Here is a 19,461-nt window from a genome sequence, read left to right as displayed (position 1 = left end):
TCTAGTTGATTGTCCAAGTGATTGAGTAGCTTGGTGACGTCAGGGGGCAGGTTATTGAAGACAAACATTTTTCGAATTTGAAATAGCCTGTACTTCCCTCTTATTGGGATGCGTTTATACGCAATATAAAGTGCCAGTTATTGCTAATCCTCAATGTGAACCCCTCCTTCAGCATCAGTAGCCAAACACAGATTCTGAACAATTTAAAGTTGACTAGTACTCTACGCACTAGAAAAAGTCAACCAACAGACTACTTTGAGTTACACCTTCCCTTGCATACACAATGCGGACATTGACCTAAAAAATCGAGAATGCAAGCAACCTATGAACTCCTAGAGAGACTGCGCAGTTAGCTGCCACCGTGTTTCCTTATCAGTGTCCTGGAGATTTTACATTAGGGACAACGTGTTGATCGGAAAGGTTGGTAAAATAGACAATACGCAACAGTAGCCAGTAGCCTTAAGTACACGTCCTGACATTCTTTGATATGGCTAGCAAGGAGTTGAAATCTGTTGAAATCGACGAGAATGATTTGACATGTGGAATCTGCTCCAAGAGATACAAGAATGCTAAAATTCTACCATGCCTTCACACGTTTTGTCAAACATGTCTTGGTCAGCTGGTAAAGAGTGGCGAGCTCAACTGCCCGCTTTGTCGAAAACAGCACATTGTACCAAATGGTGATGTCGCCCAACTACCAACTGACCCCTTAGTGTTTGCTCTAATGAGACAAGTTGAGAGGCCACCGGCATCCCAATGTGGGGGGTGTAAGAAACAAGGAAACACAACTCAATATTGTTATGAATGTGCTATTGAGCTGTGCGAGAGTTGTGCAACCACACAGCATGCTAATTTCCCCACCACCCATCAGGTCATTGCCTTTGATGAGTATCGCCGACTGCAATCCACTGACCCAGTTTCGGTTCAGCCGCCGATCTACTGCAGCAAACATGAAGGCAATCAGTTAAAATTGTATTGTGATACATGTGACAAGGTTATTTGTCTGGAGTGTACGGTTACTGACCATCCACAGAGTAAACACGAATATAGATATCTGACAGATGTTGCTACGGAAGTCAAAACCAAAATATCTGGGATGATCAACAGTCTGACGACCAAATATGACGACATCACCGAAGGTGAAGCCACTGTCCGGAAAATGATAACTTCTTTGGACCAGCGCTTTGAGGAAGAAAGTAGGAAAGTCAGAGAACATATTGAAAACACTATGAAAAACATCAACATTATTGGAGACACGATTCTAACTGAACTCAAAAGTGAACAAGGAAAACGTAAAACAAATCTACAAGCACAATTAAAAGAGATCGAAGGTCTACAAAGTGATCTTACACATTCACGAGAATTTGCAGAGAGACTTATAAACAATGGGTCTCCTAGCCAAGTGATGTCAATGAGGACAGGAGTGACGTCACAGATAGACAAGTTACTGACTTGTAAAACTAAACTCGATCCAGTAGAGAACGATTACATCGAATTCAAACCTTCTGGCTTCCGTGCAGAGAAGAGTCTGGGTCAGCTGAAAATGACAAGGAAGTGCACAGGTATGTTGTTACTATAATAAATACACTTGTTGGACATGTTTTTAGACATCCAAATTATCAGCATAAACAAAGGCAACAGAGAGAGAGAGAGAGAGAGAGAGAGAGAGAGAGAGAGAGAGAGAGAGAGAGAGAGAGAGAGAGAGAGAGAGAGAGAGAGAGAGAGAGAGAGAGAGAGAGAGAGCGATAAGAACAAAATATATCATAAAGAACAAAGACAAGATTTAATGTCAAAGGTCACTGTGACAATCAACTTGCTACATTGAGTATGCCACTAAATGTGTGAATGACGGTTGCATTATTTTGCCCCTCTATTTACATGGAAAATCACACAGAATGGAATGAGTGTGTCAAGAATCTGTCAGTATCGTCCAATGGGGGTTTGTTACGGCAACTGAATGACGGCAATCCATCTACATACTGGCAGTCATCAGATCCAGCGCGAATGGTAAGTAAATATACTGCTGCCAAGGCCCAAAGATGCACAGAAGTCCAAATGTACTCATGTGGTCTGTCATTTGATAAATAATTCTGCGAGGGTTTGTGTCGATAACCATGCAGGAAATGGCGTCACATTTACCGCAATTCTTTTCAAGACAAATGGCAATAGCCATGGCAATAGCCAGAAATAAGCCTAACTGGACCTTTCCTTTTAAGAAAGCGTGAATTGAAGATAGAGTTGTCCTCAAAAATGGAAGGGATTGTCTAAAAACATGAAGTGTAAATTGTTTTAGTCGATAGAGTTGAGATTATTAAGGGAGCCTTCAGTAATTACAAGGGGGAGGGCTGTTGCATAAAATGTGACCCTCCCCGATTCCGTCATTCAAAAAAAGTGACCCTCCCTCAATTTCCCTTCTCTAAGATATGACTCTCCCCCGGTTAAAATATTTCTAAAACATGGTTTAAATGCTGTCAGACATGGAAAAGGACACTAGTCCCAGAATCAATGGTGAAAAGGAATTAATCCCACCGCTGCCACCATGTTGAAAGTGTTAAAGGCATTGATTACTTCCCCAACCACTACTACCACTACAGTTTATTTATGTGACGACACTGTTCACTATAATACCGCATGGTTGTCAACAACGATTTGATGAAGTAGTCAGATATTATGATACCTACCCCTAACCCAGGCTAAGCCATAACTTACGGCAATTAACATTGGGATGTTCATTACCATGGTTACGCGAATGCTATAGTAAAAAGTGAAATATGTTTTGAGCACCTCATATAAAGAGCTAATAGCGATGCAAAGTCAGTGTCAACAATCAAAATTATATTAAATTTTGTGAGGTCACAAAGTGCACATACCAGCTATATTGCATGGGGTTTCCATACAACTATGCATATATATGCATAGATGCCAAAATGAATAAATAATGCTTATTTAGACAATACAGTTAGTCACAATAAAATGTTACCCTCCCCTAAGCCAATTTTCTAAAATATGGCCCTCCCCCAAGAACCGATTCCCCAGTCCTCCCTTCCCCCTTGTAGTTACTGAAGGCTCACTATATGGAAAAGCATGCATGCTCTAAATAGGAGAATAACTCATTGGGTACTTGGAGGTTATACTGCTTATAATTGTTCTAGTGGATTTACTAAAGGCAGCTTTAAACTGTGGTAAACTTGTATGTAATTTACTATATCATAATAAAATCAACAAGTAATATTTGATAGGATTCTACGTTTTTATTTTTTGCAATCTATATATTGATCAACACAGTTAATCAATACTTGTATCACAACACTCGTCTTTATGACTCTATGTTAAAGTAAGTAAGAGCTGTCTATTATAGTGATATGTGGATATACAACTACTAGTTACCATGGCAAAAAGAACAGAAAATTTACACTCATCACCCAGCCCAGCGGGCTCATTTGTCATGTGTATTTATTATGTGATGAAATTAAATAACTTCTCTAAAGAAACGGGAAGATGGAAAGAAGTAACTACTACGATGATGAAATAATTATACAAATGATTTTTTCTCATCCATATGTGGTTTTAAAAATACCATACGTCCGTAATTTTGGTTTATTACGAACGTGGTGGTGAGAATTTTCCATACAAATTGAGTGTTTACGTAACCTGACAAGGTCAAAATCACAATGTGTGTCAATTCGGTAGTATCGATCTATACTTTCAAATATATCATACATCTCAGAAGACCAATTGCCGACACACAGAGCATAGTCCCAAATGAAAATCTTACTGATTAACCTATCACTGTCAAGGGTACAAAGTCTGTTCCAATACTGAGCCATATTACCCCGCCTACGTGCAATACACGAGTCCCACTCAGTGTCTCCAGTAATAGCGAGAGTAGGTGCAAATTTATGAACACCTAAATAAGATCTTATTACTCAGTTCCGAATCAAATCACGTGACAGAAAATTTTGAAACAGGTGATAATTAACAAGTGTAATACTTGTATATCTGAATTACACTGCTACTTTTATTTGCAGCATTGGATTCGTCTGGAAATACATGACGACATATTGGTTGATAAACTGTGTATGTCAGTAGATCCAAAAGATGAGAGCTACCAACCGTGTAAGGTAGTTGTGTCTGTTGGAGATACAATATCCGCATTGAGAGATCTTATAACCATATATATTGGAGACACTGAATCCATGGTTACGTTACTCCAAAATCAAACACAGGTGAGCGTTTTGATGCCATAGAGTATCATCCAATGACTACTTGATTTCTGTTTTAAAGAAAGTATCAGGCGATGGCTTTCGTCGATGGAGATGGAGATGGAGATATGTAATATACTGTATGTAAGCTCATAGAACCATATTTTAAGGACATTATTTCATTTAAACAAATGTTTTAATTTTGTGGTTAATGTTAGGATATACAGATATTTGTTCACGACAGATCAAATATGTATATATAGTACATATTAGCGAATATATCATACCGGTGTCTGTCTATTATTCTTTGTCCCATGTTGTATAATTACCTCTGACACGATTGAAATGACACTTTTAAACATCTGCTTCTATCTCTCCAAATTTTAATTCATTATCTCGTAATTCCCTCAGAGAATACTAGTACTTTATAATTTGAGTGAGCAATCATCCTCCGTTGGTTGATGAATATTCTTTCTGAAATCTTTGATACGGATACATTGCTGTGGTAGTCGATATTTGAAATACAAATACAGTCATGTTTAATCAAACAATTATGGTGCACTTGTTGAACTTAATTTATTGGATTTTCAAATGTCAATATTCTAAACTGGCAATAATTGCATAGTATATACCTTTACAATAACACGATAATCAACTAAACTGATGACAAAGTAAGAAAAGTATTTTGAATAATCAAGCTCCCACTTGATGTTTGTACCAAATTTATTAAACGACTATTTTTCAAGGAATAAATAAACTATTTTACGCCATACCAGTGACACCTATTGTTTACGTTCATTTTTGTAAAAACATCATTATTTGTTTATGGGACTTAATTAATTCAGATAGTGTGACAGGTGATGCTATATCTTCAATGTAACAACGGAAACTGTTATTTTCTGTACCAATAACGCTAGCTTAGACCCGCACTGAGTTAATCTAGTCAGTTGCAAAACGTTCTTGAAAGTTCGGATTGTCTTCGTGCATAGATATGCTTCATCATTTCATTTACTTTATCACTTTCTTTCATAGTATCATCGGTTTATTCAGATAGCAATTCGCGAATGTCAGAATGGCGGTAGAGACTGTCAAGTACATGGTGTTCACATCACGGGGTGGTAAGAGGAACAATAATCACATCTTCCAGCTGACCACATGAGGGCGGACTTCGATTCGATATATACATCTCACCAATAGTCGTTGCGAAAATCGACGAACCATACCTTGGCAAACGATATTCAGTCATCGAAGGTCACCGATGATGATACAATTAAGGACCTTGGAATGTACTCTCAGTATAAACAGAAAATAGATAGTGCTATAGAGCAGTAATGGCGCAGCCAACGAGAGAGGTGTATAGTGACGTCACACTTCTTAAAAGTAATTTGTCGATCCCAGTAACAGTTACAGAGCTAGCTTTTACTATTCACATTTGTAAATATGAATTTAATATCATAATATCTGGCAAATTTACACAAACCAATCATTCTGCTGGTATCATAATTGATTCATAATTACGTTCTGAAAAATATAAATAAGCTTATACATGTATCATTCTTGCCAATCACGGAGGCGGGGAGGGTTTACGTAAATATGTTGCTGTGTATACAACCGTTCGGGTGATTTTATTCTCGCTGAAGAGGTGTTATTGTAAGGAGTTGTGAAAATATATTTTTACCTGTGGATAAGGTTATAGTGAGATTTGTAGCATATTTATGTATACAATACAGCAAAAAGTTTTGTATTTCATTGTATCCTAACTTGACTGGTATACATTCTTCACACCAGTATATAGTCAGAAAGTAAGGGCGGCCCTTTTTATTTTTCTGTTTCTCATCTCCCGACCGACCCTAATTTGCAGCTCCGACATCAGAAAAAAAAAGTTTTTTTATTTCCGACCGACCCCTGAGTACAGCAAAATTGTAAGGTTCCCCATGGCGTCTTAGGCCAGTTCTGCCGAGGCCACGACCTTGCGACATTGGCCCCCTAAAATTACAAATGAAGCAATAATTTTCCCACCTTTGGCGCATTCATTTTACGGCAGACATCAAAATTATCTAAGTCCACGGCCGGACCAGGCCAGGCTGTGACTCGACGTGAATCCCACAAGAAGTATACTGACTGCGTAAGGGAAAGTTTTGTTGACATCATATAAGATACAGTGACAACGCGCAGTTCTATTGTTAACATAAAAAATGCCACAAAAAGATCAACTTTGATAAACTTAATCTACAAATTAAAACATTAGATGGATTAGAAGAAACGTCGAAATGGACGTCTCTCGTCACGTGTTTTGTCTACTGTCACTGTCGTGACCTCTGACCTAATCACTGACGTGTGCGAAACACTGAACTTGCTATCGGAACATCTATCTGCCATGCCACAGCTCAGAAGCCTTCGTGAACCAAATTTATGGGACAGGTTGTGATTTTCATTTGTTGATGGGTTAAATTAAATGAGTACATGTGTGTTTTGATTCCGAAAAAGCTGTGTTAGGGGATCGTGTTGCATGATGTTGACAGTGCGAGTGACACATGTGAATGTTGGGCACTGAATCAATGCGTAATCACTGGCATGGCCACTATAGACGGCCGATGTATGTGCGCCCGGTCAGACATGAAAAACGAACTTGTTGTGCAAATCAGAAAAAAATTAATGTAATATTTACAGAGCATCCCAACTTTGACTTTGTTGATATTTTTAGTTAAAGATTCAAGTTCTGAGTTTCAAGGACACCTAATGTCAGCTTTCCGTATCATTGCAAGTTTACGGTACGTAACTATGCTGTCATTTGATATAGCAGGACCAAATCATGATACACAGCCAGTAACGGTTAATTAATAACAAATAAATTATTTTAAAGTTTGTTTGACTATTATTTGTAAGTTTTTCGTTCACATTTGTTACTTTTTAAAGTCGGGGATTTTTTTTCTTCAAAATGTCATGAATTTGAAGAGGGAATGATAAACACAGCAGTGTACTAACAATTTTAAAAATGAAACAAGTGGTTACAAGTTTAGGATTTCTCAAAGTTTTTATTCAATCATATGTTCACTGACTTATTTTGAAGTTGTTCATTGTCCTTGTCTGAAAAAAAGTAATTATAAATTTTAGCACTGCTATTCATTGATATTCAGATTAAAAATTGTGACTACCTGGCTGTCCAATCTTTCTAAACAATATATCATCCATATATATATATATATATATATATATATATATATATATATATATATATATTACGCTCTGCCACTGTGGTATAGAGCACTGTCTTAGCAGATTGACACTCACCGAGTTATATATATATATATATATATATATATATATAATTTAAAATTACATTATCTTAATTGCCTTCTTTTTCTAAGGTGTAATGTGTAGTACACAATTTTCAAAAAATAGCTTACTCGGAACTTATTATGAATGGAATTTTTTTATGTAGTTAGGTAATGGTCTATACGTAATGGAATATCTCAGACCACAGTATCTCTATAGTGGTCTGAGATAATTTATATGAATATTTCATAGACAATAATAATTGACCCCACTCCCTGTCAAATGACACCACTTTTTGGAACCAAGGGGCCTGTGTCCCCACTTGTTGGAAACCTTGGCAGAACAATGCCGTCTAACCCCCCCCCCCCTCTCACCCACAAGTTCACACTGAAGAAAAATGTTTCATAGAAGTAATGGTCTATATAAATGGAAATTCATCTAGCACACTGATGACAATCACGTAAGTGTTTCAAAAAGTTACATACTAAAGTTCAAATTGGATAACTTGAAAACATTGTTAGCGATGGCAATGCCACTTTGATTAATAGGACGAATGTATTAGTGCTCATGATAAAATCATACAATAGTTCATGGCTACAGATATACACCCATCAAGATGATAAGTATTTAATCATCTTCTTACAAAGTTGTTCTACAGACTTGTCAACCTTGCTAAAATGAAGGAAAGAGACTTGTAACAAGGAATTCAATAAAGAGAAGAGAAATGAAGTTGTATAGAGACTAACAGGACAGAAAGGACAGAGAATAGAACTGAAAAAATACATATTTTTTTTCTTGCCCCCCCCCCCCCCTTTTTTTTTATTTCGCCCGCCCGACCCGCCTGACTATTCCATTGGAGATGAGAAACAAAAAAAAAAAACCTCACCCTAATGAAACGCACCTATATATACAGTTGTATATACCTATCAGTCTCATTTTGATGCCGCGTTACCAAGGTCATGGGTCAAAGCACCGGTTGAGACTCTACTAAATTAACTATTTAATTTTTACTCTTTAACGGCTGTTGAATGTTGCCGAAAATATCGCTAATTTGGACAAAAGTCACAAAAGCTTTGTACCGTCAGTAACCTCGTTTAATATACTTTTCAAATTTAGTGAATGTCTAATCTAAAAATCGTAACGTTAACTTAAACACAATATAGTAACCCTATCGTTTGGGTGTTTCACTTAAGTCGCTTTTGAGTATAGAAATTTTGATATTTTGAACGTTTTTTGTGAGTCTTCTAATATTTAATTTCTATGTAGGACACAATAAGCTTATCGAAAATCAAGTTTATAAAGGTTTGGTGAGCGCATGACATTTATGCTATTTCTAACTTACGGGGTCTCCCAATCTCCGATGTGGTGAAAGCGGCTAGATGTCCTTATTTACCTCTATTCATCGTGTTGTGACGTTTGTTTTGTTCGGAGTGATCGCAGGCTGCGATCACTCCGAACAAAACAAACGTCACAACACGATGAATAGAGGTAAATAAGGACATCTAGCCGCTTTCACCACATCGGATTTTAATCAGATTGGGGGTCTCCCTCCGGGATCCGATGATTTTCTTCGCAGTTATTTGCTCGATTGCTAGACTGTGTCGTGTAGACTTGGCTCACTCAACATATACTAGCGAAGAACATTTTTAAGCCAGATAGGCAAGTCTCTAGGACTTTTACGTTTAAGCAGCCTCATAATTTGAATGTGTGACTTTATAATACGTCTTTGTAAGAACAAAGGGAAAATACAGCGTGATGAAATGGCGTACCGCGTCAATCCTTTTTTTCAATAATTTTTGCTTTCCCGTTCCTTATTTATTCCTGATATCAGGAGAACAAGCAGCTGAAATCTACCCTACTGCCAAGACTGCTTAAATACAAAGCCTAAACTGCTTCGAAGAAAAAGGAAGTTTTTCAAGAGATAAATGTTGTAGAACAGAGTATGTAGTGTCAAAAAATGTGTATTTACTAATTTGATAAAAAAAATAGGGGAAAAAATTCGCGTCGTCGCACCACTTTAGAAAGTTTACCCTGACCAGAACCAGATTTTTTTTTTTTTTTTTTTTTGGGGGGGGGGGGGGGGCTAAGTCTGTCCATGCATTGTACACATCACAACTCACTGACTCGGAGTCAGCGTCAGAGTTCGAACACTTTAAGTCACGTACAATTCCAGAACTTTCCTGGACCTTTGCATTCGTTTTCCAGAATTATTCAGATCACCTTTGGTCATTTTCCATGACTATGACCAGCGAAATATATTTTATTTATCAACACACCGGCCTTTTATTCCTCACCTACCTATAGACCCCCCACCCACCTAATCGACGACAGTAACGTCGATCGTTCAGTCGATCGATTTTCTAGGAGAATCCAGCATTTTCCTGGTGTCGGTCGCATTTTCATAGGCCTTTAATGGCATTAGTTTCCAGGAGTCCATTGAAATTTGAATTTGAGGAGTTTCTAGTTTCTAGCACTCACACTCTCATACTCTCGTACGGGATCGTTCAGGTCCAAGTCGGGAATTAGTCACGACTGAGAAGTGATTTCGGCTTGCCAGAATCACCTACTTGCCAGAATCACCTAGTGCTTCTGGATGTTTTAATTCTCATCTTAAGTATACTAGTACTTCGAATACAATGGAATTTACACAATAACTAAAAATAGAAAATCATGCCATAAGATCACGCCATCATAAAAGTTAATATATACTTTTCTCTAACCAATCATGTGAATTTCAGTTACATCATGTTTGCCCAGATTCGTCATCGCCAGTACTATTATGACCTATGGCCTACAATGCCGAAAAGTAGAATTTATTCCCATAATTCCGAACTACGATATTTTGGATCGTAACACCAGGAGCGTATAAACCATATCATGCTGATCGCAAAAATTACAATTTACTTTTGTCCGCCCACGTGATGTATGTTTTGCTTTGTTTGTTTTGTATTTTGATGTATGCTCAAGATAATTTAGAAAACCTACAGGCTATATATCATGTAAACATTTGACAAACTGTCAGAAACGGCTGTAAAAGTGTCATGATATGTACATGTCACGTCTACAGTTACACTACACAGGGACATGTGGGTTATCAATATGTAAGATAAACATAAAGTCTTCGTATGTATTGATGCGCCTCACTTTCAGGCAAGTCGACTCTCTTCCTAGAAACCCCTTTGCACTGATGTGCACTGCGCATATTTGTTTTGCTTTTTGTAAATACTACTACACGTCTTGCTTTTCACAAAGTTATTATTCACCGTCGAAAACTGTAAACATACACATATAGTATAATGTTTATTATTTCCATTCGCAGACTCACAATGTACAGTTCCACACCACTCCTAATTAAGAGTATATCTTCCTAGAATCGTTAACCCTTTGCATGTGTACTACGTATTTTTTTAAATATGTGTTTTCTTGTAGAGGCTAGGTAAACAACACGTCGTGCATTTCAGTATAAAATATATCACCAGTCGTAAAACGTCATAATACACATTATATTATAATTATAAGGCCGAATAAAAAAAATTGTGTGGTTCCGATTACGCTCAATTTTAAAATAGGTGGGGTAGTTAGACTTTTTATTTTATTTTATTATATATTTTTTTTCTTTGTGAGTGTCTAGTTCAGATTTTCCATTGTTTTCCAAATGGTCTCTGTGTTGTTTATTTCTTCCTATCAGATGTACAGCCATTACAGATTGGATATTGTCTTTTTAAGTTGATGTCAGTTTCTGCATCCACTATTTCTCGTGAGACTTCAAAATGTTTGCGATGTTATTTTTTTTGTCGAATACGTCAAAACAATTTAGGGTCGGCAGTGGAAAACTAGGTGGAGTCGGGTAACCGGAACCAAACAAGTATTTTTTTAGGCTTACCGGTATACGTGTATTTATTTTATGTTACTCGTAGATTCACAATGTTCGTTGTGCGCACACATGTACACTATCTGCAGACAATACAGATCAAGCGTATGTTATAGCCAATTAGCCATATTCACCCCTCCCCCATATCATGTTAGTACAAAAAGAAGTCGAGTTAGTTGTTAAGGATTAACTCTACCCATGCCATGCATACATGGCTTGGCCCATCCGATCATTTATTGTCAAACCATTGGGCGACATGACCCTGTGACATAGCTATAAACACATCAAACGAAATGTCACACTAACAGCTGCAAGTGGGTCGCAACGAAGACCAGACGAACACTTATAGTCTCAATAATACAAGCCTCGCAGACTCTCCCATGGATCGTCCGAGTGAAGTTAAGGACTTCGAGTACATCGTCGTCGGTTGTGGTGGCATTGGCAGTGCAGCGGTATACTGGCTGTCGAAAAGGGCTGGTAAAGGTAATATCGTGTTGTGAAAGTCAACAACCTTCGTAGGCATAGCATAGCCATGTAGTTCTAGATCTATAGTTGTTGACCTAACTGTAGTCAACCCCACAATGACAGAATATGATGTGTGTTCCAGTCATGATTGTAAATACTAACATAACATGGGGATTTGAATTCGATATAGCATGATATGGCGGACCATTGAGTGACCTCAATCAGTGAAATTTTCTGCTATATCTATAGAACTGACCGTGATGAGTAAACAAATGCAGCGACACTATATCTTCATTTACCCTTCCGTGTCACGTGCCTATCCAAAGTTCAATCGCTATAAATATCCATTTGTCTAGACCTGTCAGACATTGCTAGAAGGTCAGACTGTCCCTAAATAACCTTTGGTGCCATTAACGTGTATGGAAATAAGTAAACATCTCCTGTCTTTGTTTTTGTATGTTTGCCCATTGACAATCACACTTTTAAAATGTCCACTGAAAATATGTGGAAGCAGAAGGAAATTATAACAATATGTATGTACATTATGCGTGTATGTGTCTTTGTGTGATATAATGCATGTATTGTGAGTGTGTATGTGTGTGTGTGTGTACGTGTATTAATATGGCATCGAGCACTGTTCTCTCCAGAGAGACACTTACTATATAGTATATTATATATACCTGGTGATGCGCTGTTAACAAGTATAGTCAGAACTTTTAGAAACTCTTTGAGTTCAATGAGTTTTGTTGCGACAATCCAGTTTTCAGTTCCCATATGTGTATGTGTACGTGTAGGAGAGAGAGAGAGAGAGAGAGAGAGAGAGAGAGAGAGAGAGAGAGAGAGAGAGAGAGAGAGAGAGAGTGTGTGTGTGTGTGTGTGTGTGTGTGTGTGTGTGTTTTGATGCCGTGTTCACTATTCATACAAGCAACCAATTGCAATGTTTTCCATTTTTGCCAATCTTGTCTGTACTCCATAGTGTATGCTATTCTAGCCTCCCATCGTTTTGTTTATTTACAAATTGCATCTTTACCTACAATAACAAACCTTTCATAATTTTTTTTTAGAATTTTTGTAATTATATAGTTATAATTATGAACTTTGCCTGTTGTTATATTTTTCATGTAGAAAAACCATAATCAAGTTGATTTATTAATTAGAAAACGAGAATAAATACCAATATGTACATCCATATCACTATTATGAGATTGCCTTTTTTTATTACTTCAATTCTTTCTATAGATGTTCTTGGACTGGAAAGGTTTCAACTTGGCCATGATCACGGGGGATCACAAGATCACGGGAGATTTATGTAGGTGAACAGTATTCCAATGATCCCATTGCACTCCTCATACATATATATACCTTACAACTGTTAGAAAAAAAGCAGCATATTCATCTAGATTATTGGGTAAAACTTAACTTCAACAAGCTCGTGAACCTTAGGCCATACAACACGTACATAAACTGATGAATGCCTTCTGACAGGTAAAAGCCAGGGCCTCTAGTTCTGGGACAAAGTCTTCAGATTTTTGTTCCTACACACAGTAATCGTAAGAATGCAAGATTCTGAGCTATAGCTTCATACATGACATAACCCTTAATTGGCAAATTGATTGAATAACACTTTGAAATTTGAAGCTTATATACTTATTATATTGCAGACAATCATTACTAGCAATGAATCATTCTGATCAACAAGTTTTATAAAGTATAGGAATGTTAGCGTCCATTCGGATATTACGAGAGTTTTTTGCTTTCAATTATGACCACTTGAGGGCGCAATTATGCGAATTTACATAATTTTGACCTTCGGAAGGCTCAAATTTCAATATGTATTTCATATACTAAAGTTATTCTTTTTTCGTCTTCAAAACAAGTCGAACCGATTACGCGGAAGAATGCTATCTGAAGCTTGTACGTCATGCATATACCGCATTTGAGGAATTGGAGAGAGATACTGGGTTGAAACTGATCCACACGACGGGAAAGTTATTGATGGCTAGAAAAGATGAAAGTCGATCGAAAGTAGTGGCTGTGTACCGGTATGCTATGTCCAACGAAAATTTTGGGTAAGGAGAGAAACTATAAATGTTGTAAAGTAGAAACAGAAAGTGGATTTTTATTTTGCGATAAATCTAATATCAATTTTCAGTTTTGTCACGTCAGTAAAGCATTTTCGGTGGATTTTACACAACTATCTGCAGGTAGTTACAATAGCAGATCTAGACAATGTCGGCCAAACCTTTCTCAGATACCCTCCGTACCAATAGAGACACTCGTTGAAATCGTGATTAATTGGGGGTGGGGGTGTTGATTTGTGGGTGCGCACTCAAAAATCAATTTGGTTGTATATTGTGCCTCATACTATGTGTACTGTTATACAAATATGTTGACAAGTGTGTCTGTACGTATGGTGTGTACGATGTTACAAGTACAAATGGAATTCATGATATCTAACAAGACACTTTCAATGAACGTTCCAGTTGCAACCAGTGCATGTAGTAGCATGGAGGGCCTAAATCTCACCAGTGATCCATTGCGCATGTAGAACAGTGCATGTAGTATTAGCAGAGCCTAAATCGTTCTCACCAGTGATCCAGTGCATGTAGTAGCAGGGCCTAAATCTGCACTAGTTTGTAACTGTAGTAGTAATTATAGTATCCTTATCTGACAAACCACACTGTAGAACGTATGTAGTCACTGACTATTTTTTTAATTACCTATAAGTAGACATTTCACATGTTAATCATTGGTCAATCTTATACATAAGTAGTGCAGTAATAGGTTGAGATCGTGATTACCGTTGAGGGCGTTGATTTTTGGGTGGTGCGAACCTCAGAACTCAATTTGATATTTGATTTGATTGATCATGTATACGTCAGCTACAAAATAAAAGGTTCACCGATATGTGATTCAATACCGTTACGCGTTCAGGTAGTACACGAGTTTTTGAATCTAACAAAACAGTTTCCAGCCAAACAAATAAGTTTCAAACTAATGTACCAATTGCATCTAGTACAGTTTTAAACTGGCATATGTTTTTTTTGCCTTATTTTTTCCCTCATTTAGTTTTGAACTTCTCAATAGTAGTGAAATTCAACGACGTTTTCCTCAATTCAAGCTTCATCCAAACGTGATTGGTTTGTACACTAAGGAGGCTGGTATTGTGGAGGCAGCTACTGCTAACGCTGCTCATATACAAATAGCAAGAAGGAACGGCGCCACCATCGAGGAAAATTGTCGAGTCGTTCGATTTGAGAAAGACAAGGATGGCCTACACGTCTTGGTGAGTATAACAGCGTATATCAATATGGCGACGGTTATTTTAAAGTGACACAGTCCGTAACCATGGTTTTTTTTATTAGAAATGTTAAGAGAATTGTGTGTTCAACTATGTTTCCATTCCAAACGTCTTATGAAAAAAAAGAATTGTCAAAAATCACAACTGTATTACTTTCCATATAATAACATCACTTATCACTTATTTGTCCCAATAGGTTCACACAACTAACGGTATTTTCCGAGGACGTCGTGTTGTCATAGCAGCCGGCGGCTGGACCAATCAGGTTCTTGAGTCACTAAATATGAAACTTCCTATAACAAATACCTTTGAACAATCTACTTACGTTGCAACACCCAATATCAAAGATTTCACTATGGAAAAGTATGGATATATTTACTCTACTCGTTCTGTTTTGGTTTTGTATTTTTTCATATTTTTTGTTAGCTAGTAAGTTTGTTTGTGTGTTTGTTTGTTTGTTTTTTGGTTGTTTGGATGTTGTTGTTGTTGTTGTTGTTGTTGTTGTTGTTGTTGTTATTATCACTTCTATAGATTGATTGATAGATGGATTTGATAGCCATAATTTTAATCTCATGTGAGGAAACTGTACTGAATGGCCAATGTTTGTGGGCGCTCTTGTCATCTCTGTCCACAAACATAAGGGGCTGATAAGGACGCGCCTCAGTATTATCTTAAATTACAATGGCAATGATCTAATGTACAGCACAGCAGTTCAAATGAATGCAACTCCACGAAAACACTAAATCTTATGAAAAAGAACTAGTCATAATTTGTTTTATATATTATATTAACGAAATAAAACATATCTTTCAGCTCGCCATGTTGGCAGTATCTGACACCCAAATACTTTCACTATGGGTTTCCTATCCATGGCAATACAGGCATTAAGACAGGAATAACAGCGAGCGGTAAAGAAATCCACCCTGATTCAATACCATGTGAGCCTGATCATGCGAGGGAGAAGATTTGTCTGGACTTCCTCAAAAGTACTGTACCCAAGGTAAGGTGAACCTCAGACTCGGTGTTGGATGGGGAGACCGTCGAATGTTTTTCATTGCTGTTCAACTCAGACCACTAAATTTAGTGGTCTGATGAGTGGTCGAAGTCAGGAAGGCCACTTTTCTATTACGTCGATGTCATACCGTCTGTCGAATAAATGTCACCCTTACCGAGCTTGGTAAATAGACCATGTGAATGTAACTTATGTTGGTGGTGACATAAAATTGTAAAGTATTTTTCAGGAGATGAACTTTGCAGCTATGTTTTGCCATTTCTCTTTATTGTCTATTTTCTACTTTGAGGTTTATGATACTACTGCAGGTATCCGTAAACAAGTGAAAGGGATTTACCGATTTGTAAATCCCAAAAACGAAAACTGTAATAATATGTCTTTTTTTCTATCGTCTTTACAACAGGCTGTTGGGCCAATACTATACACCAAAACGTGTTTGTACGACTTGACCCCTGACCGTAAGTTCATCATCGATACATTGGACCAACATGGCTTTCCTCAGATAACGTTATGCTGTGGTGCTGGGCATGCGTACAAGTAAGTATTGGCCAAATGACGATGGATTTCGTCAACGTGTGAAAGTAAAATATAGTGCATAAAGCGAGCGAGATGAATACTCTGCATAGTTAATGAGTCATTATGATAATCGGACCACAATAATACTTGTTATATTTGACATTAATTAATTAGATATATTCCCCAATATATTATTAAACGTTCACCAAAGGAAAATACAAGTGACCTAAGGGGCTTTGTCACTACGAGTCCCTATGCGGTATGACAATAGTGACCATTATATAGGCAAACATGTTGTAATTTTCATTGCATAGAAACATTGTTGATATTCATTTGTAATTACTCTGTTGTTTGTTGGTATTCATATCATGCTGTGTGTTTGTTTGTTTGTTTGTTTGTTTGTTTGTTTGTTTGTTTGTTTGTTTGTTTCCATAATCATAACTAACTAAGTCTGGGCCCCCTGTGTTTGAAATGTAAATATACCTATTCTATCATTTTACTTTCTAGGTTTGCTGGTCTTTTTGGGAAGATTTTAAGTGAAATCGCCGTAGATGGCAGTAGTCGATATCCAATAGAAGCATTCAAGTTGGACAGAGAAGCTTTGACCAATCCAGACTTTCAACCCGACTTTCACTTTGATAGAGTGTCCGTACCCCCTGGAGCTCTTAGTGCTCTGTCGAAACTCTGAACTCAAGTTCAAGGTTTCCTGACGACTGCGACAAGAATGAAAAAACATTTGTCTTTACCTCCAATATATAAATTTCTTAATTTCTTCATATACAAATGGAAAGAAATCATTTACAAATGTAATCAATCGCAGGTGAAACAAACACGATGAGTATGTGGTCTGAGTTTTAACACATAGAGAATTGAGAGTATGTATAGGGAATGTGTAATAGATACACACACAAACAAACAAACAAACACACACACACACACACACACACACACATACATACATACATACATACATACATACATACATACATACATACATACATACATACATACATACATACATACATACATACATACATACATACATACACACACTTTTAAATTTGACAAAAATGAATATATTGATTTTATTAAACAATTTATACCAATCAAATAAAATACTGTGTGTATGTTTATTGATATTATGTAAAAATGTCTACTGTCAAATTACAATGAAATAGGCCTACTACATGGAATACTATATGTAAGCAGTAATGTCACGACTGTAAAAGACAGTACCATCTAAAATTAGCAAGTAATCCTTATACATATGGTTAAAGCGTTCAAAAAACTTTAATAACACATCATGATAATAAATGGTTGGTGGATCTTATTGTTAGTTGACTGAGTACCTCCCATTCACCTGGGGGAGGGAGTCCTCCTATCTAGCAGATCTTGATCGAGTTTTTTGGCTCTATTAAGGTAATTTATAAGTTATCCATAGTTAATAATTTCACAAATTCAAAAGGCTAAAGTTAATGTAAGTTTCGCATGTCACAAAAATTGTAATGTATTTAACATATTGGTATATAGTGGCATTACTATTGCAGATAGCAAAGTCACTTTGCTATGTTAGAGAACTTAGGTGCTCATGTACCTACTGTGCTGACAGTTCACAGTGTCGGTGACTTACACATGACTGGCGCCCTCAACGATGGCCAAGGACTACACTACGAAAAAGCTCACACTGTACAACAAGTAACTAGCCTTATAGCATGTATAGTACACCTCCTGGTCTTGACTGCGACCACCTACGCTACGAGTTGAGGTGTTAAGCTGTATAGCCGTATCATTATACTACCTACATCTTGACAAAGATATTATCTGGATTGTACTAAAACACATCAAGAATTGGTAATATACATGCTAGTACAAAATTTTAGTCGATTTTCTATCTACCCAAATGCATATATATAAATTGGCTTCACCGTATCACCATGGTATACAGCACACCCCTAGATCTTTACAATTTTTAAAACAGAGGAAATACAACCTAGTCTGTACCTCTTGTCATACGAAAGGATTAAATAAAGGAGATGGAGATAAAGTGAGAGATTTCAGGGTTTCTGTAGACTTGCTCAAGTCCAGGGAATGTTTTCATTCTTTATTTAAATACAATTTTCTTTTTTTTTATACAATGTATTATTATGTGTACCCCCCCCCCCCTCACCCCATACATCATTACGATCCACCATTCACGCATATGGTATAAACCACCCCCATGTATATATCCATCAATCCATCCATCCATACAATCAATGTCCCTATGGTTAGTCGTATGTGAGACAAAATCAAGACAAATTCCCTGTCTGAGATGAAATCACAAATTGTCAGCAAAGCAATGGAAAATGACCAAAATCTACCCTTACTGATGCAGACTTTCCTTCGTTATTTATTCACCCAATGTATCACAAAATGATGTCACTTTCTTCATAAATATTAGAACGCGGTGCAGGGACATTTCCATCATTGTGTTGAAATTAAACTTATGATCAAAAAACGTTGATCCAAACTAAATCACACAGCGCTGACAATGAAAAGCAGTGTGTGGTTGACATAAACTTAGTCTTCTAGGTAAGACCCAACACTCACAGCAGAAAGTTGCCAAACAAAAACCATTGGATGAAAGTACCTGTTCACAGTCCCTATCATGCAAGCCCTTGGCTCAGTCACTTTTAAAAGTTGCAGGAGGATCTAGCAATATACTAAGCTTGAAAATGTTCCCTCGATGCATGCTTAGCAAAATGACCGCTAGTTCAGTGTTCAAATCTAAAAGCAGATTACCATTTCACATAGTTCTAAATGCTAACAAATCTTGTTG

The 19,461-nt window shown here is 37.1% G+C and overlaps 2 protein-coding genes across 2 annotated transcripts; both read left to right on the top strand.

Annotated features, from left to right (window-relative positions):
- Nucleotides 1-487: 487 nt before the first annotated feature.
- On the top strand, nt 488-5,356 carry LOC144436810 (tripartite motif-containing protein 2-like). Its single transcript, XM_078125669.1, has 4 exons — nt 488-1,562; nt 1,895-2,007; nt 4,029-4,226; nt 5,235-5,356. The coding sequence occupies exons 1-4, from the start codon at nt 488-490 to the stop codon at nt 5,322-5,324; spliced, it is 1,476 nt and encodes a 491-aa protein (XP_077981795.1). The 3' UTR covers nt 5,325-5,356.
- Nucleotides 5,357-11,654: 6,298 nt separating this feature from the next.
- Nucleotides 11,655-17,384, top strand: LOC144436686 (monomeric sarcosine oxidase-like). The gene is made up of 8 exons (XM_078125533.1): nt 11,655-11,832; nt 13,054-13,123; nt 13,692-13,883; nt 14,884-15,100; nt 15,312-15,478; nt 15,929-16,115; nt 16,531-16,664; nt 17,151-17,384. The coding sequence occupies exons 1-8, from the start codon at nt 11,730-11,732 to the stop codon at nt 17,329-17,331; spliced, it is 1,251 nt and encodes a 416-aa protein (XP_077981659.1). The 5' UTR covers nt 11,655-11,729; the 3' UTR covers nt 17,332-17,384.
- Nucleotides 17,385-19,461: the final 2,077 nt, after the last annotated feature.

This window comes from Glandiceps talaboti, chromosome 6, assembly GCF_964340395.1.
Source record: "Glandiceps talaboti chromosome 6, keGlaTala1.1, whole genome shotgun sequence".
In the NCBI taxonomy this organism is placed as follows: Eukaryota; Metazoa; Hemichordata; class Enteropneusta; family Spengelidae; genus Glandiceps; species Glandiceps talaboti.
The sequence above is the reverse complement of the archived record's forward strand: the minus strand, read 5'-3'. Positions and strand labels throughout refer to the sequence as shown.